The following is a 26405-nucleotide window of genomic DNA, read 5'->3' as shown; positions in this document are numbered from 1 at the left end:
TAATTTTTACTATATTTGATTGGTAGAAAAATTACTCCAAAAAATGACACTGGAAAAAGATTATTATGTTTGGTTGGAGATAAATCTACATAAAAATATGATCAAATTTATAAATATATCTTTTAAGATAAAATAATTTTTTAATACTAAGATAGTATTGTCATCTCCAATTTATTTTTATGTAATGATTATAATCACATAATCCTTTACATAATACCATCTCCATCTTAGTATTTTTACAAAAGCCTTTTATTAAATGAATTTAGAAAAATATAAGAACAAATTCAATAATTACATATGAAGCTTTATTAAAGGTATTTTTTTCAAGTATGGATTATCGCTACTTAAAAATTTATCAAATACCAATCTTCCATGGTATTTGTTTTACCTTCCCTCTTTTTTTGAAAAATAAGTATGGAGTCCATTAACTTTTTTACCATCTTTTTCTTCTTTTTTTCATACCAAATATGGTAATCTGATATAGGAATCATTTTTCGATGCCAGATTACCTCCAACCAAATAGCCCTTAATGTTTCCTTCGTTTTCTCCTAAATTTTTCTATATTTTTCATTCTCAGAAGTGGGAGGCTTGGAGTGGCCAAATCGAGAAGCTTAGGGGAGTTTTTTTCCCTGATTTTTTTCTGTTTTTTTCATCTTCAGTTCTAATTGGGTGGGAGGCTTGGAGTGGCTGAAAATGAAAGTTTAAGAGAGGTGGAGCGACTGAATATGGGAAGCTTAAACGGTTAGGATTTTGTGTTGGGTGTGTGTGTGTATATATATATGTGTGTGTGGTGGGTCGGATTCAGAATGGGGCATAATATTATCCGTATCCGATCCGTACCTATTTCAGATTTTTTTCTAAAATCCACGTCCACTTCGGATTTTAATCGAATCGGATAAAATTTATCCCATTCAGATCGGGTCGGATCAAGTATCCGATGAGTCGGACCAAATTGCCACTCCTATCTATGCACAAGGAAGAGAAGGCAAAAGAAGAACCTAAAAGCAAGGGAGTAAAATGATAATGTGCGGGGAATTCAACGACACCTATAGCAGAAGCTCTAATCTATGTAATTTTATATTACCCACGTTCCCCTAATTTTAAGAACATATCATTACCACCGCAAGGAATCATATATCAGTAGCACTGCATTAGAACCCCTAAATTAAAACTCCTTTTTGATTTAATTTAGAAATTAAGAAACATATCTAAAACATCAAGTTGCATGGTTGCTGCCAAGTTCCATGTTCCAAGGGCCAAGGCCATAATCAAATGGCAACTTTGGCTTTAAACTTTTGCACGATATTCCAATATTACCATAATATGTGAAACCAATGCTAAATGATCATTGAGTCCGCTGTTGACAAATCTTCCCAAAGTAGGACATTGATGGCATACTATAAATTGTGACGTCGGGTCTTCTATTCTCTGAATCATTCAAGCCGGACGGTTGCATGCCTTTGTTGGGACATATGGAGCCCATCCATGTGTGACCATGTGTCCACATGATCCCTATGTATCGTGCCTGGTCACCACCATAGGGACGTGACTGGTGCACTTGACTTGAAGTACAATACTCGAAACTCTTAACCCAATATTTAGTGCTTATTGTTGTTTCAATTGATGCAATTGCTGCTTGCCTAAGTCCAGATTTTTACTGGCTACCACCGTGAGCTATCATATCCTCCAAGTCTTGGAAGGAGACTTACTAGCGCTGCTGCCCTTGTTTTGGGACTCTGAAACACGCCCATCAATTTGCTTCACAATATTGGAAGACCACCATTGATTATGTTAGCATTCTCCAATTAGGGAATGCTAAATTAGTTTGAAAAAAAAATAGTATTTTAGCATTCTATCATGCTCTAGTATCCCGTATTGACACAGATTTTTCAATAGCTACATTTCTATGGCTTCGCGCTTCACACGTAGCGGTTGCTTTATGTCGCAGTTCCGATCATCATTTGCATGCATCCAGAAGTAGCAAAAACTTGCTATGTTTTTGATGTTAGTGCAGGCTACTCTGGAATTTGCAAAACCTGAGGCTGTATCCAGACCATTTCTTTCTTAATTGGGCCACGGTAGGAACAAGTTTAGCTCCACATTATACCGACCAAACACCTGTAGTAATTTCTCCTAGCCGGAACTGAGTTTGCATGCGCAATTATGAGCAACCAACAAGCCTCAAAGTAGAGTGTCTTTTTCTTGTGATGCAAATGCAGCAAGCCTTTGTTTTTTTTCTAGTGTTTACTAGTTAATTTGATATTTTTTCCTTCCTTCTAATCCTAGTACATTATAGGGTTCATCATGATAGAAGTTTTGCTCATGAAGCTACCTTCTTCACTGGAGATTACAATTTAGAATAGAATGAGGATCATGTGTTTGCAAAAATGTCAGCTATCAATTTTTAAGTAACGAGAAAAAGGACCGAAACATGTCACTAAAAAGGATGGATCAAGTGCCCACGATGTAAAGACCAATTGCCACCATAAGTTTGGGTGTAACTAAAAGAACCAATGATAATTCTTCCATTATGAAATTTCAGCTACTGTAAAGCGTTTAGTGGTACCGAGTAAAAGGACGAGAAAGGGGAAAGACAACCTTTTCATAAGTAAAACAGCAACCCGAATTCCTCTAAAAAAGAAGCCCATAATAACCTGAGAACAGTGCCAAAACAATGGCCTTCACAAGGACCATGCGAAATTCTTTGTGCACCGCAGGGAATCTATAAATTTTTTTTTTTTTTTTGTGGGTCGTAGACCCCGAACATGAGCCAATCACTGTGGATAGTGCATGTTCTGCATTGCTTGCTTGTGGTGCACAAAGCTTTTTCTCTCCTTTTTTGAGGGTGATGGGCTGATAGCACTGTAGACAGGTGGAAGGAGTATATCGATCAAACTAAGAAGTGCAAACCGAATCTCACACATAAAAGAAAAGAAAGGGAAAAGGATAAATATGACAATGACAAAGGAGGACGGCAAAGAATCTGGTGAGTCCGAAGATGAAAAATTCCATGTGGGCACATGTAAGATCATAAATCTTTCCTCTAAGCTGAAGAGGGAAGGGGAAAAGATCACACGCCTATCTATGTTTTCCAGATCCAGCTCTTTTCCGACAACCACATTTATAAATAAAAAGAAAGTGAACAGAAGAAAAAAATATCAAACACCATTTTCTCCCCCAAGGAAAAGGGGAAAAAAAAAAAACACTTACTTCAATTACCTGCGTTTATTTCTTCTCACACCCTCTCTATCTGATCCTGGTTTTTTCCAAGTGCACCTAATTAAATGACAAACTTAAGGCTGTGCACTCATGTATATTTACAATAGAATGCTGTTGGTTTTTTTGGTGCGGTTTGTAGAGGTGGGCCCAGGGCACCATGTGCATGCATGTGGTATGTTTCTTGCCACAAGGGCCTATCACCCTATATATTGCTTTTCTAGACATCACTTGCTATGAGTACAATCTTTTCCTTTAAGCTTCAACTCTCTTTTCCTCTGGTTTCTTTTCCTTGCTGCCTCGTATATACGTTCGTAGGACTAAGCACACTTCCTACTCTCCAACATGATCTCATGGCCTTAGTATGTCCACAAGAATGCCAAACCCTCTCTCACATGGACTAGCAAGCATGCATCTCTCAATGAGGCCCTACTGAATCAGAAGGTGTTCGGTGCTTGAGCACCACCTATTACGTACGTATATCCTCACTTCAATCCAACGGGTCAGTATAGGAAGTTATTGTTACAATATACTAAAGCTGTCTCACAGTATCCCACCCCCACTGTGCAGTCTACATATCATAGAAACCTGGCAAATAATCCAACAGGGGGGGGAGAGAGAGAGAGAGGTGGTATAAGGTGACATACCATGTCTTCAAGGAGAACCAACTTCAGAAATCCTTCCAAGTTCCCAGTATAGTTTCTTTCTTCCGTCCCTCCATAAACGACCATATAGCATCGCGCGCTTTCTCACTTTATCCATTCAGGAACCATGCATGCCTCTAACTCATTCACAGAAATCTTCCTGAAACACATGTTGTTGGGACTCCAAAATGGAGTTGCATCCAAGAACATGAGCTTCCTGCAGAGGAAGAGAGCCATCAAGCTCACGGCTGACGTTGCCATGGCATTCGCTAAAGATGGTGCGAAGTGGAGCCATGCGCTCATCATGAACCTCTCAAAGAAAACTGAGAACAGGACCCTACTAAGGAGCATCCTGGGTCGTGAATATGAGAGGCTAACCAAGCCATGCCTCTCATGGAAGATGCCTAGAGCCAAGAAGATCTTGCAAAGAAGCTTCAAGATGCACTCTAGAATAAAGAAGGGTGCACGTCAATTGCGAGGTGTAAACGCAGCAAGTGTTCGTGCTGGGGCTGCCGTGACGAGGACCAAAGTGCTCAAACGCCTTGTGCCAGGAGGCGAGCACTTGGACGACTCCTCTTTGTTGGAGGAAACCCTAGACTATGTCATCTCCCTTCGAGCTCAGGTTGATCTAATGCATCTCCTTGTCAAGGCCCTCGATGTTCCAAATCCCAAGTAAGTTGGTCAAAATGTGAATCCCTCTCCCATCCCGATCCCACTGAGATCCCATTGCTCGTGCACAAAGATCCTCGGTCTTTTTGGCGTATAGCCTTTCAAAATTTTCGAACTTAAAATCTGATGATAAGCCCGGGACTTGTATTAGAAGTCAATACTAGATTTACGTCTTCTAATGTATTTTATTTATTAATCGTTTTATTGACACATTTATTTCTATGTTTTGTTACATAGCTTATGCAACAAGGGAGAAAGTGGAGAATTCCTATTTTGACAAACAAGTACAAAGTATGGGGAGTTAAGGTGCCTCTGAGCAGAATTCTGTCATCAAAGACTTCAAGAGCATGCACGATATAGACATGGAAAGTACTGTGATTGTTGAAGCAGTAAGATTTCTCCTCTGCTACATATTATGAAAGTATGGAGAATATTTATGTATGATGGCGAGCATGAATATTGGCTGCACATATCATTAAACTGTAGAGAGAGAGAGAGAGAGAGAGAGAGAGAGAGAGAGAGCTCCGAAGAAAGGTGGTTATAGGCTTCAGAAAGTCCATAGACTATCTTGATGCCCTAAAAATAGGAAGATCGTGTATGAAATGTATAAAGTATAATTCCTTGGATAAAGAAGTGCATCGGAGTATCTATAACATTAAAATCTCTCCTGAAAACCTTAGGCATTTTACTGTGTAATAACACGTGTATGATGAAGAAGATACTATCAGATGTAATGCCATGGAACTGTAAACATCTATGAACCGTATGAACTGTATGAAAGTATGATTCCTCAGAAACAGAAACGTATGAGTATCTATAAGCAAAATCCAATGGAATGAAGCAAGAAAATCTCTCCAGAACACCTTAGGAACATATGTACAGAGAAGATACAATCAGACGTGATGCCTGGGAGCTATAAACATCAATTAACTGTTTGCACCAAATAGTTTTAATTAGGGGTCTATCAAATGAAGGGACCAGTGGAACTAGTACAGGCTCATTGACTCCTGGTATAAGCAGTGCTTCTCGCATGACTGCATCAATGCACGATTAGTGAACAGCGATTGATGAATAGTATCCTGATAATGTACCAGGTAGTTCAGCTATCACACGATTAAATTTGAGAAGTTATCTCATGTTGTCACTGACACTAAAGGTTGAGTAAAATAAATCACATCAAAAAGATTGAAACTACTTGTTCCATATGAGTGGGTCATATACTAACGATGGTTAAGTTAAATTGTATGATTGAATGTCAAGATCCTGCCAACATTCGATGCAAAGGTGTTCATCCCATGTAGCAGCTGGGATTGAGCATCATCCCCGCTCAGGGTCGATGGCCGCATAATCTGATTGAGTATTGCAATCTGCCATAAGATGCATGATAAGAATGATAATCATACAGCATTATGAACCTCAGATCACATTCTTTCACAACTCTCATGAAGTAATTCTTATAGGACCACATGGACCATCAAAGGTATGATTAAGACTGAAGCCCTGAACAGGGGACACGACCTCTGTTTGCCCACATTTAGCCTGTTGTAGGTGCTTGACTAAAATCAAGACATGTTTTCCAAGCCAAGCTCAGGCCTTGAAAACAAAAATATATGCAATTATTGGCTTTCCATTCCTCTCATGCAACTGAGACTACCATATAATGAAAGATGCTATAGAAACACACTAAGCAATTATCCCATTCAAAAAGCCCATCAGCGAACATTAATGTTCTACAGAAAAGGGTAACTCAATTAGGAATCAAGAAAACCTGTGCATAAAAGATCACTGTAAGAGAGATGAAGATGTTCATGAAAGCGCATTACACTAGTTGGAAACATAGCATTAGTAAAGAGCATGAAAGGTGGCCTGATAGATCAGAAATTTGGGCACATCCAATTGAAGTGACAATAAAATTCACAGTTAAAGAGCTAAAAGCTTTGGTTTCCAGCTAACCCCTTGGAAATGAGAAAAAAGTAGGCCTAAGAATTGTTCAAGGAAATGAAAAGGCTTCACATAAAGAGTGATCCTACTCTTTAAAAGACGTGCAAAGGTAGAATTCATGGCCAACCCAAAATAGATGCCACAAGACATGTTAGCATGGTCTCGTTTTTATGTTGTTCATAGTTGCAAAATCCAACAAATAATAATTGACTGGCAGAAGGAAAAAAAATACCAAATAAAAGGAAGCGACAGTTTGCACCTATTTTCCTCAGTATACGTTGGCATGTCCTAATAATGTCTTACAAGATAAGGCATGTCTCAGTCATGATGTTAACAATCATAAATGCATAGAACCAAACAAGGACAGAGACAAATACCATGGCTACAGAAGAAGCACCTTCCTAATTTCATTAGCTAGTAAAACTAAAATGCAGAGGATGGTCCATAGACCAACCCATCCATATAGATAGTTTGAGAGGAAATTCAGCTGTAACATCACAACAATCAAAATCAATAGCAAAACAAAAGTAACAGCAACAAGGGCAACAAGAAACAGGTAGACAAACAAATTAGAAGACACAACAACTGGAAAAGATGTACTCTGATGCTATGGTAAACACACCAATGCTCAAGTCTCCCAACACAGAGCAAAAAATCACTTCACCAGCGGCTTCTGCAACTGCACCATAGGCACCATTTGGTCTGTTAAAAAGAAAGTATTGACTACAGTATTTAGCACCGGAGGACTCTCTGCCAAACTAAATTATATCCAACAAGGCCAGGAATAAATATATAAAACTAACATCATTACTTTTAAGAAGAGGTCAGTGATTGAACAAGTTAACATTATCCTGCAGAAGAGGGTGCAAGAGAAGATTGACATGTTATGAAAGCCCACAAGTAAAATTGCCTAAAGCATTGAGATACAATTCTGACTACAGGGAAATGCAATGAAATACAATATCAAATAGTGACATATGGCAAAGATATGACACACATAATGAAGTCCAGAATGGATAACTTGATATAATTTGAGCCATTATATGTTAAAAGTGGTTCTCTGTGCAGGAGTTAAATGCTACAGTACATACAGAGATCAATTGGTTGAAGAGTACACCAAATTGTCAGAAACAGCTGGGGACACAGAGCCCTTGGTTGAAGATCAGATTGCAGCATCAGAACTCAAGTTGAAGTTTGGAAGTTGTTTGTTGACAAGAGACACTGGATTAAACTGTTTTCCATCTGGTGAGAAATATTCAAGGAGGGGAAATATTCATGGACCATACATCCTCACCATTTCGGATACACTAAAACATAATTGAGTCATGCAACATGATAGACAATGGGGTGTTACTAGTTGTAGGTTACCAGTTCTGTTGCTGAGATCACTAAAACACACACTGTTTATGTGCCAACAGGCACTTAAATTTCATAGAATGAATAAGCAAAGCAACCTGGGGATGAAAAACAAAGTATTCAAATGTTTCTCAGCTTTAAAACTCATCATGACTCAATGAATGATACAAAGTAGCAGGACAATTTGTGGCAGACAACCACCACCAGAAAGTGCCTCTTCCAGCAAGCAAAGTCTGACAAGAACTTCTTAGAAGGTAACATCTCCTCAAAATTGACTACTTTCAGTTAGTGAGATGCTAACAACTATCTGTTTTGCTCATAACAAGAACCACTGCAATACACTTTCTAAGTATGCATGATCTGTAATATATTAAAAAGAGTGAGTTGATACCATCAATCTATCAATTATTCTACTGAGATGTCATGAGTAAGGCATTCGAAGAAATTTATTTCAATGGCATATTAATGTAAATATTTGATAAACAATTCCCAGTTACTTAATACCTCAATATTTATCTCTATGGTCTGATCATCATATCTTTCCAAATTCTATTCCTCCAAAGTGATCCAAATTGTTGACTAATCATAACTTCCTTTTCCTTTCCTCCAAGTATGCATTTGCACATGCCTTTATACTAGTTTACCAAAAAATCAATATAGTTACTGTACATCAACAAAGTGACAGGGTGATAAACTTCATATTACTCCATCGCTCACAAAGTTCACTGTGCAACTAGTATATCTAATTCCTATAGTTGATACAAATACATGTATCATAGATCGTCCCAATAGATCAGAAATTCTCTAGTTAGGGAAAAAGAAAAAGTTATCCTTTTTAACTCCACAATAAATATCTATAATATACATTTTTTAAATGATCATACCATGCATATCCTACTTTCTAAGATGTTTTTTCTTTTACTCTTTTAATTCTTTCTTTCCCTCCATCACTCTAAAAAGCCATGGATTTGAAACTTGAGGTAGGGTTGGTTGTCTGTAGATATTACAAGACACTATAAAAGAAATTAATTTTCTGATATCTACTCCTTAATAAGTAGTGGACTGGTCCATGAACTGGATGAGGTGCAGAATTTGGAGGTATTATTGGTATAAGGATGCAGTGCACAGGTATAGAACTTTCAACAGAATAATTACAGAAGCACCAAATCAGTAACTTAGGAAGTTGTAAGCATCGTGATCCCTAAAAGTTTGTACAAATCCGAAACTTATATAACATAAAAAGTTTACATTTTCCTTGAATGCAACAAAATCTACATGCTACCAAATCTACTCAAAAAGCAAAAAAATGAGTTTAAATCCTGTAAAAACACTTTCGAGAGTCGCAACATATCACTCACAAGCAAATTGAACCCAGAAAAAGGTGATGTCAGAAAACCTAAAAACAAATATTCAAGAGAAAGCGTTTAGGCTCATGTTAGATATGACCAAAACAAGTCAGTTTCAACTGGACCACCAACATAGGCGAAACCAGTTAGTTATGGTCAAAAATAGCTGAACATACTAAAACTTGGGCAAATTGAGAAATGGCCGCATCAAAAATTGGTCAACTAGACACAACACTTCAAATTGTGGGTGAACTCAACAAAACTAAAAGAAGTAAACTCATGGATCTGCTGAAGTTACTTAGGTGTGATAACATTTTATTTTGGAGGTACTGGCAAATAGGCAAGTCCAATGCACATTTCAGAAAGACAGAAAAACATGGCTATAATCTTTTTTTTAAATATTTTATTTTTGACAAATGGAATAGTCTCTACACAAAATACATAAGAATAAAATTAAAAATAAAATAAACTAAATAAACTAAATATAAATAACAAATTAAAAAGACAAATCAAAATAAAAATAAAAGCTAATATGCAGAACTGAAAGAACAAATTTTAGAAGAGGAATACTAACAGATCAGCATGAAAAAAGGAAAAAAAAAAGAAAAAACAGAAAAAACTAAAATTTAATGCAGGAAATAAAAAGTAAGAAATATAAAAACAAAAATTGTGCAAACCAGATAACAGAAAAAAATAATCTAAAAATTATATGCATATATTTTAAAAGTAAAAATACAAAAAAGATCATAATGAAAACAAAATAAAAATATATAAACAAAAAGTAGATTAATATGTAAATATCACAAAAGTAGCAGAGAAAACTAGAAAATATTACAAAATCACATGAACAAACAACAAAAACTAGAATTCTAAAATTCTATATCAATGAAAACCTGAAACAGAGTGTGCAAAAACAAACATCTAAAATATAACATCAAATAACAAGTTTATTTAAAATATGATAGGTTAAACTGAAAATATGACAAAACATCAAAAAAAAAAAAAGGGAAAAAAATGGAGAACAGGCAAAAAAATAGGTAGAGGAAAACTAAAAAGAGGTGAAAAAACAAACAACTAAAATATAACAAAGCATCAAATAACAAGTTTACTTAAAAAAATGATAGATTAAACTAAGAATATGATAAAACATCAAAAAAAAAAAAGGAAAAAATGGAGAACAAAACACAAAAATAGAAAGAGGAAAACTAGAAAGTGGGATAAAAATACAAAACTACAAAGGCAAACAAAAATATTCAAAGCTTAACATGCAAAAGAGAAAAGTATAAGCCAAAAATATATAAATCAGAAACCATGAGCAAAATGCAGTAAAGCCACCAATAAAACATGAGTAGATGATAAAATAGAAGACAAAAAAAGAAAAAGGAGATTAATTCAACAATATTAATAAAAGAAAGAATAGAAAAGGAAACTGAAAGAAAAATTAAAATATAAAAAATATAAACAGATAAAAACATTCAAAAATAAAACAAAAAACAACACATAAAAAGTTAAAAATTTAAAATAAAAAAATGCAAAATATGTAGAAAAATTGAATAGAACGAATCGATTGCAAACAATGAAAAATATGCAAAAAAATAAAAGCAAATATTAAAAACATGGAAGAAAAATACAAATTAAGAAACATAAAATAAGACATGAAAACAAGAATATGATGTTTCTGGCAGACAATATATATGGACAAAATATCATATAAATTACAAAACAGAAAATAAAATAATATCAAAACAATGAAAAAATAAATAGAGGTATATCAAAAAATACAAAAAGAAAAATTAAGATGCAAAATAAACCATAAATGTAAAATATAGAAAATAAAAATATACAAATTCAGAAAACTAAAACACTGTGGATAAACTGAAACAAGACACAAGATTTAAATCTCTTTTTCTAGAATCCCAACATATTTTGCTAGATTTAAACATACAAAAAAGATATAAACAAGACTACAAAATAGGGCAAAATAAATCATATGCATCAAAAAAAGACAGAGAAAAATACAAATCAAGAAACACAAAGCAGGACACAAAAACAAGACTACCATACAATACATGTGAACAAAAATGTTTATAGAAATTACAAAATAGAAAATAAGAGAATATGAAAACAATGAAAAAAGAAATGCAACAAGTATCTAAAAAATAAAAAAAAAAGATGAAAAATAAACCAGAAACATAAAATATAAGAAATAAATTATATAAATTCATTAAATTAAAACTTTGTAAATAAACTAAAATTTGAAATTAAAAAAGAGTAAAATAAAACATGTGCATCAAAAGGGACAAAATTTTTTAAAAATAAAAAACTTAAAAAGAAGTATGAGACCACTGAGCTTAAGATTATAAAGCTGGGATTAAAGGGAACAAAATGATGGAAGAATGAGAGAGAATAAGAGAGGAGCGTGAATGCTGCCTGTGGCATAGGGATTTGAGATGGGTGGATATATTGTCTTTTTTCTTTTTTGTCAGTTGAATTCAGAAAAGTACTCAAGCTATAATATACTGTGTAAAAAAAAATCATGAATCCATAATTAAGAAAATATAAATTTATGAAGAAAAAATCAGCCAAGTGTTATGAATTACACAAGACATCAAGTCATATTATATTTTCTGGACCTGATAATATGTTATTTTGGTAGTTCCACCTTGTACCACAGTTTCTTTACAAAGTAGGATGTGCACAATGTCTTTCTTAGAGTGCATATTATCATTAATAATCTGGCATCTGATAACAAAAATGTCTATGAAATTTAACCTATAGGATAAACAAACTTATATTAGAAAATTTATTTCCATTTTCATTGATCTTGTGATCTGTCATCAAAGTGCTTCAAACCATACATAAAACTAACAGAAGAAAATTTAGCCCAAAGAAAATTTAGCCCAAGGAAAATGCTTCCTACCATTTAAAGAAATAATAAGATACTAACAGTAAATTAGTATTCGACAAAACTGCAAAGTCAACCCTAGTTTCCATTCAGTTGTGAGTCAAAAACCAAGTTCCAGTTCTGCCACTTTGAATTAAACTTCAAATCTGGATACAAAGAGGAACATTCACATCGATGCTATATAATTTGGATGACAACGCTCGCCCAAAAAATTCTGGCAGTTAAAGATCACAATTCACATCCGATTATTTCTTCAGATTCTAAACACTTTCTTTTAAATTATTTTTTAAAAAAAGTTGGGGTCTTACCAGACCATGGATAAATATAGATTTTAGGACTTGAATATACAAGTTTTTGTTTAAGATTCTAAATTTATGGGGGAAAGACAAAGTTGAAGGATTTTGAAAATCAAAATGTTCATACGCAAGAGATATCTTATGCTCTTTGGTATCAAAACATTATACCGTGAGCAGCCAAGCACACTAGACACACACGTGCGCACACGCATGCGCGCGCGCACACACACACACACACACGGAGATTGAGAGAGATAGAGAGAAAAAGCCAAATGAAAAAGGAAAGCAGAATCTTTATAGGCTTCATGTGTTCATGTAATGTGATCTCCAATATTGTATGAACTTAGCACATTCATGCAAAATATTTTTAAGGTCATGCTCATCATGTGCAAAGTGATAGTTTTTCACTTGACCATATACAGAACAAGTTTGTCAAGCACCATAAGCAAAAATGTCCTCCAAGACAAGACAGCTATAAAACCAAGAAAATTATTAGAAGATATAATATTCAACAAATAAATTCCCACTGATCACTAATGTATACTGATTTATTGTTCTCAAAAAGATCTAGTACTTATCTCTTTCAAGCCATCATACAAGCCTATGAATTACGAAATCTGCATCCTGCACCATCTTGAGTGTCTACTCATAACAACAACTCAAGTTGTCCTTAGCACTTAGTTGATCCTTCCAGTGTCAACTAGCGATACAACCTGCTATGCATGGTATGTCTTTTCATCCTTCAACTCCTGAATGCTTTGGGTTTGCATAAGCTTCATGAAAAAACTGGAGGATCTTTTATTCAAGAAAATTCATTAAGAATGTATTGAATGTACTTAATAAGATCAAAATTCAAAGATTATAAGTACATGAATTGTAAGAGTATGAAGATAAGGAAATGGAATAGAAGAGAAAAGAGAATGAAAATTCACCAAAAAGAATATAATTTTGTCCAAAAGATGTCCAAAACCATGCAAATTTCTCACTATCATATCCTAATTAAAAAAAATAAAATGACTTTAGCTAGCTTATAATGATCCTATGAGTCCAAACGTGCCTGCTTGAAGAGCTCTAAATCAATTAAAATCTCTATTGCATAAGTAGTTTAAGCTATCCTCTATAGATATGATCTAAGACTTGCCTTAAGGTTTGTCACCATCCAATAAAAGGATTTTTAGGATTCTAAAAACCATACTAGATAAAATTGCAAAATTAAAGCTAAATCTTCACCAAAATCAAAACCTATTTTCAACAATTTTCTATCTCTTATGCTGACATTAAATCTAGTAATCTCAAACTTTTATGTTACCATGAGATGATAACTATGGTTTCAAATAGGACAAGAATGGAATGGTATGAACCGTAGCACTGATACACGATATCAGCATGGAATGCAATACCATACGATGTGTTGATATGGTATTATATCCTTCCATCAAAAAACTGGTACAAGATTAGGTACTAGTATTTGAAACCTTGATGATTGCTAATGATATTTGATAGCAAAAGAAAGTCCAAGGCATGTTGATATGGACCTCAGAACATGGGAGTAAGAGTGAGAGCTAGATTCTAATAGAAGGAACTGTGGTTTTGTTTTGCCTACAATCCAAAAATGGAATAAGAGCAACAAGGAACAAGATGTAGTGTTTGATAAGTGGTTTAAGCAGTATTAATCAGTCACAAAACTCCTAAGAAATGGAAATCAACATGGACAAAATGCAACAAGATGTCCCTAAATACATAGACATATTGACTTTAGACAAGTACAGTAGATTGATAGAGCAGATAGAAGCCGCAAATTGAGCTAGTAGTGCTTGTTCAATACAAATTTATGATTGATTGGAAATAGAGCGATATGGTGCTTCCAACTAGAAATCACCCTTCTCCCTGCCGACCCTTGCCCTCTCACTTTCTCCCTTCTCCCCTGCCCTCTCCTCTCTGATTTGAGGTTACCTATCCCACTAATCCCACCGGATTGCGCATGATTATCCAAACAGGCCCTATGTATGTGACAAATTTTCCAACCATGGACATCACCTTTTCCTTTTCCCATGTGTTCAGATCCATTCCCAGGTCACATTAGAACACTATATATGTGGTTCCATCCCACGTACAAGGCACCACAAGTTCATTGTGGTCCAACTAAATCACCCCAACACTTCCAACTAAAAATCACTCACTACCAAATAAACTATGGGAAAATCACAATATTTAAAATTCCATAATTCCACATCCATCACATGCTGAATTCTTTTCAGCAAACATAAGCATTCTTCATCTTCCATTCATCCAAAACTGAAAACTAAAGAAGAAAAGGAGAAAAAAAAATGATAACTTTCGTATTTTTCAGATCTATGGTTAAAAACGCATCTCAAGATCAAAAAATTTGATGCAAGAAATTCAAGAAATCAAGAAAAAGTGGTCTAACCTTTTATATCTCAAATAAGTTTCACACAATGCACCGTAAGCCCTCTGACCTTCGACCAACAAGAAATCTCCCCATTATCAGCTCACCTTTTCTTTAAACAAAAATATCCACAAATCAGCTAATCAGTCAAAAATGGAACAACCAGAAAAGGAAATTATATTTCCATCATTCTTATCGCGACTGAATTACCTTCTAAACAATCTACAATTATTAATCCACTCTCTCACAGAATCTAAAGATTGAAGAAAATAAAACGAACCAAGAAGATAAACTTTTGTGGTTTGAAACTTTATTCCCGAGAAACCTCAAGAAACCCACGTCAAGGTAGCAACTATAAAGCAGGAAACCCAAGAAACTAAGCAAAGGGATCTTACCTGCAGTAGGAGGAGAGCGGACGTCCGGTAAAGGGGGAGAATCCGACGTCGGCGAATCGATCAGAGCGGCGTACATGTAGGAATCGGAGACTAGGTAATCCTTCACCGCCTTCGCGAATCCTCTGCTGCTTCTCCTCTTCGTCGGCTTCCTTCGAACACCAAGTCCTCCCTCCTTCTCCATCGCTCGCTCTCTCTCGATCTCGATCAACACCTCCGAAACCCTAGACGGTCCTTCTTGGAGTTCTCGGAAGAGGCGTAGGGGTAGGGTGAGTGGCGGGGGGAAGCCGAGCGAGCTTCACGGGGACCAGACGAAGTGGCGATTACGGCAATTTGGGTATGCATTAGAGAGAGAAGCGGTTGAGGCGGTGAAGGTCTGGTCCACGTGTGATCTAACGGTCGACTCGCAAACTGGGCTCTCAGCGGGCTGGCATTGAATGTGAGCCCAAATCTTTGTGCACGATGTACAATGTAATAAATTTGACATGAAATATATTATCCGATTATATTGATATATTGAAGTACATTATTATTATTTTTCAATATATATTTAATAATATATTTAATATTTATAATTTTATTTTTTTATTTAAAATTTTAAATGATAAAAATATTTTTTTATTTTAAAAAAATTATGATATTCTGTGATCATGACATCATATGATCAAATTATGATTTTCTATATATAGAAAAATATAATTTTTTTTAAAATTATATAAATTAAATTATGATTTTTTATATATAGAAAATTATAATTTTTTTTTAAAATCATATAAATTATTAAAAATTTATGAAATTTTTAAATGATAAAAATATTTCTCTCTTCTTTATGACATCCTGTACCAAATTATGAACAGGAAGTCATAATTTAACCACAGGATGTCATAATATGGTAATAAAATATTATAATTTTTTTCAAAAGAGAATGGATATTTTCGTTTTTCAAAATTTCAAATGAAAAAATAAAATTATAGATATTAAATGTATGTTGGAAAGTGATGACTACATGGCCCAATCAGGTGGGACGATACATTTTTTCTATAACGCATGCGGTGTACAAAGAATTACTCATGGACTGATACTTATAATAAGTGGATCTTCTTTAGTGGATTTGTATAAAAATTTTACATAATTATTGAATTTGTAAGAAAAAAATATTTTTATTTTCAAAATAATAAATATTTAAGAGTTTGTTAATGATTTTGTCGTTGGAGCGAAGTATAATGAAAAGGATAGTCTAAACAAATTTATATTGGATGTTCAAGATCTCTATATCAAGCATCCGGTAAATATATATCTAGCAATTTTAAATTTCTTCATCAACTGACTTGCCTTTCACTTAGATTTAGGAACAAAGTTAAGCAGGAAACCATAAATATGTATCTTGCATAAAAATTACAAAATTTAATCTGTTCTTGTAAAATCAATAATTAAGTGGATTTTTTATGCAAAATTCACTTCTCTTATTTAGACATATTAAGCACATTTATATGTTTCAAAAAGAACCTAAGGTCAGATTTTTCTTTCCATATCCGAGCAAACTCTCAAGTGAATTGATTGTATGCTGAAGTTATATAATTATTAAAAGAATGTCATATGTTTTTCAACAAACGTTGTAGAAAGGATGTAACTCTGGTTTTGCATGATACTTGGTGTTTAATTTGTTAATTTGAAACCAAATCACCAAATTTATCCTTGAGGTTCATTTTTTTAAAAAAAAGTTGCAACCATTTCAGAGAGATTTTGGAAAGATATGAAGCATTTTCATTAACAAAAGTTTCCCCAATTTTTTTTGTCATTAGGCTACAAACAATGTGCTTTTGTATAGCATGATTCAGAAAAGGCATGAAAATGTTGGAAAATATAGAAGAGCTGTGGAAGTGGTAGAATTTTTGAGGATTTTGATTATATTATCTTGTATACAATTAACTAAATGCATGAAAATGAATTTCCCTGAGAAGTAGAGAATAAATTTTATGTCATTAGTTAATATGTGAATCCTGACACCCTGAAATGTAAGAACCCTCTCTAACTGTTAGATAACCAAATCTATTACATCACTTCGATTTTGGACTCTACAATTTGTGACTCTTGTGCCAATACATGTAGGAAGTTTCAAGTATACATAATTCTTCAATATCACTACATTCTAAAACTCCAAGACTTTCAGCAATATCAAGTATTGCTTGCATCACCTAGCTTCAAATCTATTAGGTCACTTCAATTTTGGACTCTACAATTTGTGACTCTTGTGCCAATACACGTAGGAAGTTTCAAGTATAAATAATTCTTCAATATCACTACATTCTAAAACTCCAAGACTTTCAGCAATATCAAGTATTGCTTGCATCACCTAGCTTACTACTTTTTTTTTTGCTTTTGCTCTCTCCGTTTTTTCTTTTTTTAATCATGTGCTACATGGCATACTCATGACCAAGCTGATACCCTATTCTAAACCCTAACCACTTCGATTTTTCTTGAACTAAGGAACCAATGGGAGATTCTTTTGCATCAAATAAGATCATAAGCTCCAACATCCCGCTCACCCTTAGTCCCTGACCACCTTTCCATCTCTTTACACACACACACACACACACACACACACACACATATATATATATAAGCCCTAGCCATGCTTAAATAAACCACACTTGGTGAGAGCCACAACAAGATTAGATTTCTTTAATAAAAATCACCATTTATGTTTTTATTATGTAAAAATAAATTGCAATGAATCTGTTACATCAGGAGAGAATAAAGAAACATAGGGAACATAAATGTAGGTAGGCGTTTTTCTTGGTTTGAAGGATCCTACATCAAGCAGGTGTGAGCCCATGCTTCAGAGCAGCTCTCCACACGACATCGATCCGGTCCACATCAATCGCACCGACCTCGTGATGGGTCCATCCTTCCAAGAAATGCACCACACCTCCGGCATGACAGGCATGAACGACGCCTCGATCCATCGTGTACTGTTCCATTAATCCCCAGTTGTAAACAAGCACAGTCAGTTTTCTAATTAGTACCTTCGTGTATCAATAATTCAATTGATCCATGGATGTGAATCTGCCCCTTATCAAAAGATTCATTTTATTTAGGAATCTTCCAACCATATGAATGAACTGAAGGAAGAGAAGTTGTGAATTGTGATGAAACAACTGCTATACCTCACACATTCCCAGTCCTTGTACATCCTGAGGAAGCCTCATGGCAGCCAGCTTTCCATAGGTGCAGTCCCTTCTGAAGCCAATAATAGGAGGGACCACAAACTGGTGGAATTGCGTACCTGGAGGTGCCCACGTCTGCTCCCATGGTGATAACCACTTGCCAACGATCCATGTCTGCAGACAGAACCCAAGGCAATGAATCATATACTCTGGTTCTGAAATAAGCCATTCAAGTTTAGCATGACCTATACAAATATCCAGTCAACTAAGTATACCTTACAACTTTGTGCTGCTTGGTATTTTGTGACTTGAACAAGATAGTGTTGGCACTCTGGTGGGGCTTCCTTCTGAATTTTCTGAAATCTTTCCGCCGATAATGTTAACATCTGTGAGGCAATCAAAGTTTGATGCTTCTGAATAAATACATAACTTTCACTAACAAAAGCTTTAATTTAGAAGGAATTCAGCTCTAGATACTTGAATTATCGGGAACTCTCTTATGATCGGGAGGCTTAGGAGGGAGATCAAAGGTGCTACCATGCAAATAGCTTACCAATACTCGGATTCTTTTCCGACATAGGTATAATGCAATTGCCCTTCCTAGCTTGGATGTGGCACCTGTTAAGAAGATCTCTTTTACATCCTTATGGATCTCGTTGAGGATGACAGCGGCTGTTAAGGTGTTACCATGGACGACTCGCACTTTGAGATGTTGGTGTTTGCTCACGAACAGCGTTCCACCACCATTGAGAGCTTCATTCTGAAAAAGAGTTGCTCCATTGTTAAGGATCAGTTGTCATGGTTGATCTAGATTGTCGAGTACATGATTAAGCATTCGTCAATGACTAGAAGTCTTCAGAGATCAGCAAGCTCTTTGTTTGGTTAGTTTGGTTGAGCAATGAATTCATCACCTAATTTGTATCAGAGTTCGCAACACCTTTTTCTTGGTTTCAAATCTAGTTTATTTCAAAGTGGGAGTAGTAGATACAGTGGGCTTAACCATGAAACAAACTTTTAACAGGTGTTCACCTTTTATTCAAGTTCACAATTCACCTTCTGTAGGTCATTTGACCTGTGCTGGTGAGGATGGGTTGTGGATGGTGATAAATGAAGGCTTTGGATTTTGGCAGAAAATTTAAATGCATGCACCAGAGCCCCATGTGCTGTCTGGCAAAGATTTAGATTCGGACAGGATATTCCATCGGACATTAGAATGAAGTACCATCCCGTGTACTAGAGCAGGACCACTCTGTCATTGTCCGAGCATCTACAGTGACATATTGAGACATCTCCTGTCCTAAGTGTCATAACAAGATAAGATAAGATGGCAGCACATTTCACAGGAAAACCGAGATATTCTCATCCCTCAGAATTTGAAACCTTTGTGTCTACCACATGGCTCTCACCCAAATGTCTTCATCTGGAGTTACAAACCGGCACTGACGCTTTCTCTCCAACAAACTAAGGAAACACAGATAAGAAAAAGGGAAGCTTACCTTATTCAGTGCTGCAAGGCTGAGGACTTTGACATCCATTTTATCAGCCCTCAGAATGGCCAGCTCAATCTGGTCATTGATGCCATCTCTAGCAAAGGGTAGGAAGTACTGCAAACGGACAGATCAATACAAGCCCAATTCAGCCTTAACACTACAAATTGGTTAAAGAATTAGGAATTAACTACGCTGGGAGAGCTGGGATTAGAGCGGACCTGGAAACCATACCGTGGGACCGCCCAGATTTGGTGCAGCCGACCACGGAGCTTGTAGAAGGAGACCAAGAAGGTTTTGGACCACGCCCACATTACGAGCATTGTTAGGAATGCAGCAGGCCATATCACCAACAAGAAGGGCTTGAATGAGTACGGCATCGAGCCGAAGGTGCGACAAATAAACGGTACGTGGATGGAGGAGGACACGTCCACCACATGGGCGAGGAAGACGAAGTCAGGAACTTCATCATTCTTACCTGCATCATGACATCATTTTTTTTTTTTTTTTTTTTTTGAGAGAAGTGTGGAGAGCAGTGGGAAGAATCCACTGCTCTCATGCATCATGACATAATATATTAGACTGGATTTATGGACCTAGCATATCTTTCTTTATTGTTCATATTTATAATCCTGTCAAGGGTTACATCTCATGCTATGCAAATTATTAAACCATCTCATTCGGAAAGATGCTGCTAGAGTTACATGATGTCCCATTAATACTAGGGACGGGAATCGGTTGGATGGGCCATTGTCCGAATTTGCCCCATGCTTACCTTAGGGCGAGATAGACTGGCTAGAGTCTCGAGGTAGGGTGAGTTGGATAGAGTTAGCCGAAGCAAGTCAAATAAATTAGATTGAATAAAGCTACAAAGGATTAATTATTTTTACATTTTTTTTTTTTGTTTTGGAGAAGATATTTGTAATGAATTATGTATATTAGGCCGGATTCGGAACAGATTTTACCGTTATTCTAACTTCCCAAATTCATTGTGGATTGGTAAAATCCATCCCAATAATATGGGATATCCAATGAAATGGAGTAAATTGCTATTCTTTCTGAACAATAGCTCCAAAAAATATCAAAATTTCATGGAGCATTTCTATTGTGGCATAAATGGGCCATCATGATTTAAGAGACTTAAGATGAGACTGTAATTTCATCACCAAATACATGGTCATCTAAATGCCAAGCGACTCCATCTGTATTAGAATACCTTGTAATAATTTTTTTTTTTTTTTTTTTTTTTGAGAATGAGTACCTTGTAACTCCCACGAAACTTATTGAATGCATTCCCTGTTCCACCTCCCGCCTGCATGAGCTCCGTACCATGACCAATTTTACAAAAGCTCTATCATGGTGCCATGATTCATGAACCATAGAAAAATATCTCACAAGGACGAAATCCAGCTATCAAATTTAATGGCCTTCATCTCTCATCCGTCCAGAACATGGGGTCCATTTCATACCGTATAAAGATTCTTATTTGACAGACTATGTCCAGGCTATGAGCTAAATGAGTTCTCGTTTCTATCCTATCTTTTTCTTATTTGACATATTAGGCTTCGAGCCATCGGATAAATGAGCTCTTCTTTCTATCCTATCCTTTTCTTTCCTTTTTTTTTTTTTTTGATGGAAAATCTTTTCTATCCTATCATGGGGTTGACCACCCCATTTGGGTACAGTGGTTTCACAAAACCTAGCACTCGACCATGGACCAGCAGGATTTCATTTTAACGCCAAACTTTTGACATCGGCCACCAGGTAATTTACCATCTATGTTTCACATATATGACTAATTGCAAGCACCAAATTATCAAATTCGATATGAGATATTTCAGTAACTTTAGTATAACAGTTTAAGGAGGCAATGCATGCTTCATTACCAATTGTTGGCTCTGTTTGAGAAAAAGGGACAAAATTTTGGATGACATATTTCCACAGTTTTAGTCACCATTTAACAATTTAAAGGGCTACGCAAAAAAAAAAAAAAAAATTTAAAAAAAATGCAGAGAGTAGGAAGAACTGTCAATTTGGATCTCTAATGCATCTAGATAGAAGCCTTTTCAACATATACTTATGGTAAAGGCCAAAAAGTTTTCAATAATTATGATAATTGTTTATTTCAAAGTTTTAAAATTTTCTGTTTATGGCCTCTATTTTTTTGTTAGCAACGTTAACAGCAGCTAATTTCTCAAAAAAACATTAACAACAACCAGAACGTACCTTCATTTATCTCTTTGTGCAGCTCCCATGACTTGCTATTGGTTGTCCCTCCCCAGACATCAAAGAGAGGCATAAAAAGGCAAAAATTGGAGTTCTTCTCCGTGTGGTGAAGGCTATGGTATCTGCACTAACACACTATTAATACTTCCTTGAGAAGTAGTAGAAGATTCATTCGAAATCAGCAGCAAGAACATATAATATGATGTTTTTATGCTATAAGATGAGGTATTTAGCTAATAAAGTGTCGTGAGATTTGGGCACAACCAACTATGAGCATTTGGGAGTTACCCCTAGAGAAAATTTGCCAATGACCCATTCATTTCAATTCGGATTGGGTCTAATCTAACTATAAAAGACAAGTAGGATTGGGTCTAATCTAACTATAAAAGACAAGTAGACCAACATCGGATAGGAACACTTCAAAAATCCTAATAATTGACTCAAGTAAAATAGTCTAAGGGCGTGTTTAGTTCGTGAATAGAATCGAAATCGAAATTGAAATCAAAATGAGTGAGAATGAGAATCAAAATGACGATATTCTCCGATATATTTGATCTGTGATTGGAATGAAATTAGAATAAAATTTGAATACCACAAAAAAGTTGGGGTTGCATTTTGAAGATTGAAGCATTTCCATTCTCTATAATTAGAATAGTAATAGGGCTCCCCTAAGTTGATTGGAATTATAATCCTTTATTCTCATTCCTATTCTAAAATTCAACTATCCTCAACCATGCATGTCTTGAAATCACCCTGGAACTGAAAATGGTATGGAAGATTAAGTTGTCAGCCAGATGAAGTCATTGACTCCGTTGATCAAAAAATCCATACAAGGATGGACAAGTCAGTTTTCGCAGTTTCACTTTTCCTCCCTTGTGATGGTCAAAAGCCAGAACGTATTGCGGGTAAATTGTCTCTTGATGGTTATATCAACGATCTGGATGGGATCGAGCATCCTTGAGAAATGTCCCTTCGCCCATAATTGTCCGTCAGGCTTGTCCGTGCTAAAATAAAAGCGCCAACGCCTAATGACCTAAATGGAGATTATAAGCCAACCATTTTGACTTGAGGGCTTGAAAGCCACTAGTGCTAAACAGTTCTGCAAGAAGGATATTTTATAATCCAGAATTACCCCCAAGCCGCCTCACTCATATTAAATCAAGAACAACTAAGAATAAAAGGAAAAGATTTAAGCCTCACCCAACAAGACAACGCTATGCCAACCACTGTCAGAGATGAAATTATTAATCAGATCAGATCCATCTTTGAATCACTCGAACAAAGACATAGCTGCAGTACTTCTTTCACTCCCAACTTTTTTTTTTTTTCTTTGTGTGCAAACATCTCATTGTGTTTGGACCGATGAATTACTGGTGGATCTGATTCAACCAATAATTTTTTCTATAAAAATGATGTGATTATTATTTTCATGGAAGAGATTATTTAGCAGAAGCCCCCCGACAAAAGCATGACCTATTTTTCTTTGGAGGAAAAAAAGCATGATCCATGGAGCACCAAGAGGAGTTACTTTCTTCTATCACATTTGTGCACAGGATTGCAGAAATCTAGAGAAAGAATCAAGTGGATAACCATCCAAGTATGCCACCAATCAAGACCGTATGTTGAAGAAACTTACGTTGGGGTGTAGATGAGGTGTCTAAGGAAGGGGAGGGCCTCAAATAGCCCATGGGGGAGCACCTCGACATTGCTGTGCCCCATGCACCTTAAGAAATCAAAGAGCAAGACATAGCCATAGACCAAGCCAGCAGAGCCGGTTCCCAGCAAGCAGGCTCCAAGGATGGGGACACCCATCACCACACACAAGAAGAGGTGCTCCAAAGGTGTGCCATATCCAGCTGCACCACATAGGATAGTCATCATTGCAGACAAAACCAAACAGCTGAGCACCATTTAATCATATTTGGATGCGTGTCTGTGTGAGGATGAGAGAGAGAGAGAGAGGTGAGAAGAGAGAAAAAAAGTTGAGGCCTTTTTACTAGATATCTGTAACCTGTGAAGGACTGGGGCACGGGAATGGAGTGGTGGAAAGAGTGGTAGCGAGTGAAGAGGTAGCCTGTGTGGAATGCTCTGTGCACCCAGTAAAACAGAGGCTCAGAGATCCCCACATGGAGGAGTAGAGCAACGATGGCTCCCTTCGGATCCCATAGAGGCAGCTTTCTGATTGGTAGAAAGCTATAATAAACCAAGGCTCCAATGAAGGATTGAAGGATAAGAAAGTTGTCCCTGATAAAAAAAAAAAAAAAAAGAGAGAGTACATGTCACATGTCATCAGTGTACAAGAGCGGAACTTTGTAATAAATTTTGTTACTCCTTATATAGAGGATCGTGATCCATTGAAGAATACCAGTCCCACTCCTCGTCGATTTGTTTGAAGTCGACGCCATCGCTGAGAACTCGGCGCCTTCTGGTGAGGAAGAGCATGTTGTGAAAGGAGCTCCATAGCTGGTGGATGGATCCTCTGAGGGCGCAGAGGATTAGTATATGGAGGCACCATTGGTCTGCTTTGCCTTGCTCCCATGCACTCGAGTAGATGACCTTGGCTACCAGTGGCCCATACAGTAGATACTGCAAAAATATTTTAAGCATAAAGATAATCAAAAGCAACAAAGAAAAGAGCTAAACCGGGAACTGGGAAACAAGGGAGGGGTGGGATGAGAATCCATGCCTTGTAGACCCCCAAGTTGTCCCAAGGCCAGGAAGACAAGAGAGCAACCATTTCTCTTCTTAGAAGACAAAAGGAGTGGGATTGCGGGACTCTTTGGGGCTTTCCTTACTCTTTGAGGCAGGTGGTCACAGCCCTTTCCCCATTTACAATTTGTCCAGCAGAATGAATAAACAAATGTAACACCTAATTGGCGTGATATATAAGGAGTTGAAGACTAGGCTTCCATCCGAGAGTGAGAAAGGAGGGGTGGAAAGGGGTTAAGTAGAGAAGGCAAGCCTTGCAAGATATCCTATGGTCCATCTCAATCCCTCATCTCTCGGGTGTCAAATGGGGCCCAATTCAAAAATTCTATTCAATTTATGCATGCTGAAATTTTTAAAATTTCACATCAGATCCACTGTTCAAGCTGATGGACCGATCCAATCACGAATCGATGTATCTGCGTTGCTCTATGTTTGCTTCATGTTTTCTTTTTATCCATCTTTATGTATGTTGATGCGCGATTGAACTAATCTACTGTTGGGCTGATAGATTTGATCTGATCAATAATTTGTTGATTTGTCGGTGTCTCTCCTCCCTATGCTTTAACCACGACCTGCTTCATCCTGTATCACTTTTGTTGTTTTCTGGTTGAACAGTCCCTGTCTCACCTCCCTAACGAAAATCAGCCACCCGGAGATAAATCGAGTCCAGCCTCTTGACAGACACATCAGATCACGATTCAAAACAATGACAGTGGTCTCTTTAATTATCTTTGACCTCATCCCCCATAGAACGATTAATGGAACTTTCCTTATGAAATGTGAAGGTGGCGACATGTTTTTGTTATTTTTTATTTTTCATTTTAACGCTCAAAATGAATAGTGATGATGGATAATAAGAAATGCCAAAATGAGTGATCCAATGGGAGTCAGCTGAACCAGTCAAGCATCCAAACTGATGGAGACCCATCACGGATGTTAAACAGGACGGGGGGGTTGAGGGCCATTTAAGAGAACAGTCATGTGAGTTCCCTTTTGAATTGATTGTCATCGAGCAGGTTGGAGGTTTCTCTCTCTTTTGATAATTGAAGTGGGTCCACCATCAATCGTTTCGTCAAAACAATGCAAATGCTATTTATATTAATTTCTTGAAATATATAAATTTATTTCGAGAAAAAAATTATGATTTATGGTTTATTAATTAACGAGTAGGACATAAAATCTTTGATTATTGAGATATGGATCAACAATATATATAAAACTTAACAACTCTACTGTTGTGACGTAGAAATGAGCGCATCATTAGTTTTACATTAATTGTGAGTCAAAAAAGATTTTGGCTTATAAAGAAAGAAATCATCCTTTCCACACAAGGTACTTTTTCAAATACAAAACTATAAGACCCATGGGCTAGAGCAGAAAATACCTTACATGCTGAGCCATAAGCGCTTAACTGTAACAATAGCACAACAGGTAGAAGACCGCCCCCTGCAACTGTGGGGCTCATCTTGTCTGTATACTAGTTTGTGATAAAAATAAGGAGGACACCTCCTATCTATAAATAAACTCCTCCTTGACTAATGAGTTATGTTATGGTGCAAAAAAGAGAGTATTATTAGTTCAACATTGATTGTGAGTTAAGAGAGGCTTTGGCTTATATAGGAAGAGATCATTCTTTTCATGTGA

At 36.2% G+C, this 26405-nt stretch overlaps 3 protein-coding genes across 4 annotated transcripts; 1 reads left to right on the top strand and 2 right to left on the bottom strand.

Annotated features, from left to right (window-relative positions):
- The first annotated feature begins 3452 nt into the window (after nt 1–3452).
- LOC105039571 (transcription factor IBH1-like 1) lies at nt 3453–5895 on the top strand. Its single transcript, XM_073248416.1, has 2 exons — nt 3453–4532; nt 4767–5895. Exons 1-2 carry the CDS (start codon nt 3988–3990, stop codon nt 4804–4806), a joined length of 585 nt encoding a protein of 194 aa, XP_073104517.1. The 5' UTR covers nt 3453–3987; the 3' UTR covers nt 4807–5895.
- Nucleotides 5896–6849: 954 nt separating this feature from the next.
- On the bottom strand, nt 6850–15506 carry LOC109505494 (uncharacterized). Its single transcript, XM_073248418.1, is given in 4 exon segments — nt 6850–7117; nt 7119–7172; nt 14802–14850; nt 15176–15506. Coding segments are annotated over 4 exon segments (303 nt in total). The 5' UTR covers nt 15357–15506; the 3' UTR covers nt 6850–7098.
- Nucleotides 15507–17830: 2324 nt separating this feature from the next.
- LOC105039570 (very-long-chain aldehyde decarbonylase GL1-1) lies at nt 17831–24977 on the bottom strand. Of its 2 annotated transcripts, XM_010915761.3 has the most exons (12): nt 24739–24977; nt 24418–24638; nt 24064–24296; nt 23689–23908; nt 22053–22174; nt 20048–20304; nt 19836–19943; nt 19027–19099; nt 18893–18957; nt 18615–18725; nt 18340–18513; nt 17831–18144 (listed from the first exon to the last, which is right to left on the bottom strand). In XM_010915761.3, exons 1-12 carry the CDS (start codon nt 24787–24789, stop codon nt 17989–17991), a joined length of 1791 nt encoding a protein of 596 aa, XP_010914063.1. In that variant the 5' UTR covers nt 24790–24977; the 3' UTR covers nt 17831–17988. The 2 variants fall into 2 exon arrangements, with proteins under 2 accessions (XP_010914063.1, XP_010914062.1); XM_010915760.3 differs by having other exon boundaries at nt 18893–19099.
- Between the last annotated feature and the right edge of the window lie 1428 nt (nt 24978–26405).

The sequence above is a fragment of the Elaeis guineensis genome, chromosome 1 (assembly GCF_000442705.2).
Source record: "Elaeis guineensis isolate ETL-2024a chromosome 1, EG11, whole genome shotgun sequence".
Lineage (NCBI taxonomy): Eukaryota > Viridiplantae > Streptophyta > Magnoliopsida > Arecales > Arecaceae > Elaeis > Elaeis guineensis.
Note: the sequence above shows the minus strand (reverse complement) of the source record. Positions and strands in the feature narration are given on the sequence as shown.

Coding starts and splice junctions, on each gene's coding strand:
- LOC105039571 (XM_073248416.1), top strand. CDS start 3,988: ATGCATGCCTCTAACTCATTCACAGAAATCTTCCTGAAACACATGTTG. Junction 4,533..4,766: donor CTCGATGTTCCAAATCCCAA/GTAAGTTGGTCA, acceptor TTTGTTACATAG/CTTATGCAACAAGGGAGAAA.
- LOC105039570 (XM_010915760.3), bottom strand. CDS start 24,789: ATGGTTGCTCTCTTGTCTTCCTGGCCTTGGGACAACTTGGGGGTCTAC. Junction 24,297..24,417: donor ATCGACGAGGAGTGGGACTG/GTATTCTTCAAT, acceptor TTTTTTTATCAG/GGACAACTTTCTTATCCTTC. Junction 20,305..22,052: donor GCACAAAGAGATAAATGAAG/GTACGTTCTGGT, acceptor GTCATGATGCAG/GTAAGAATGATGAAGTTCCT.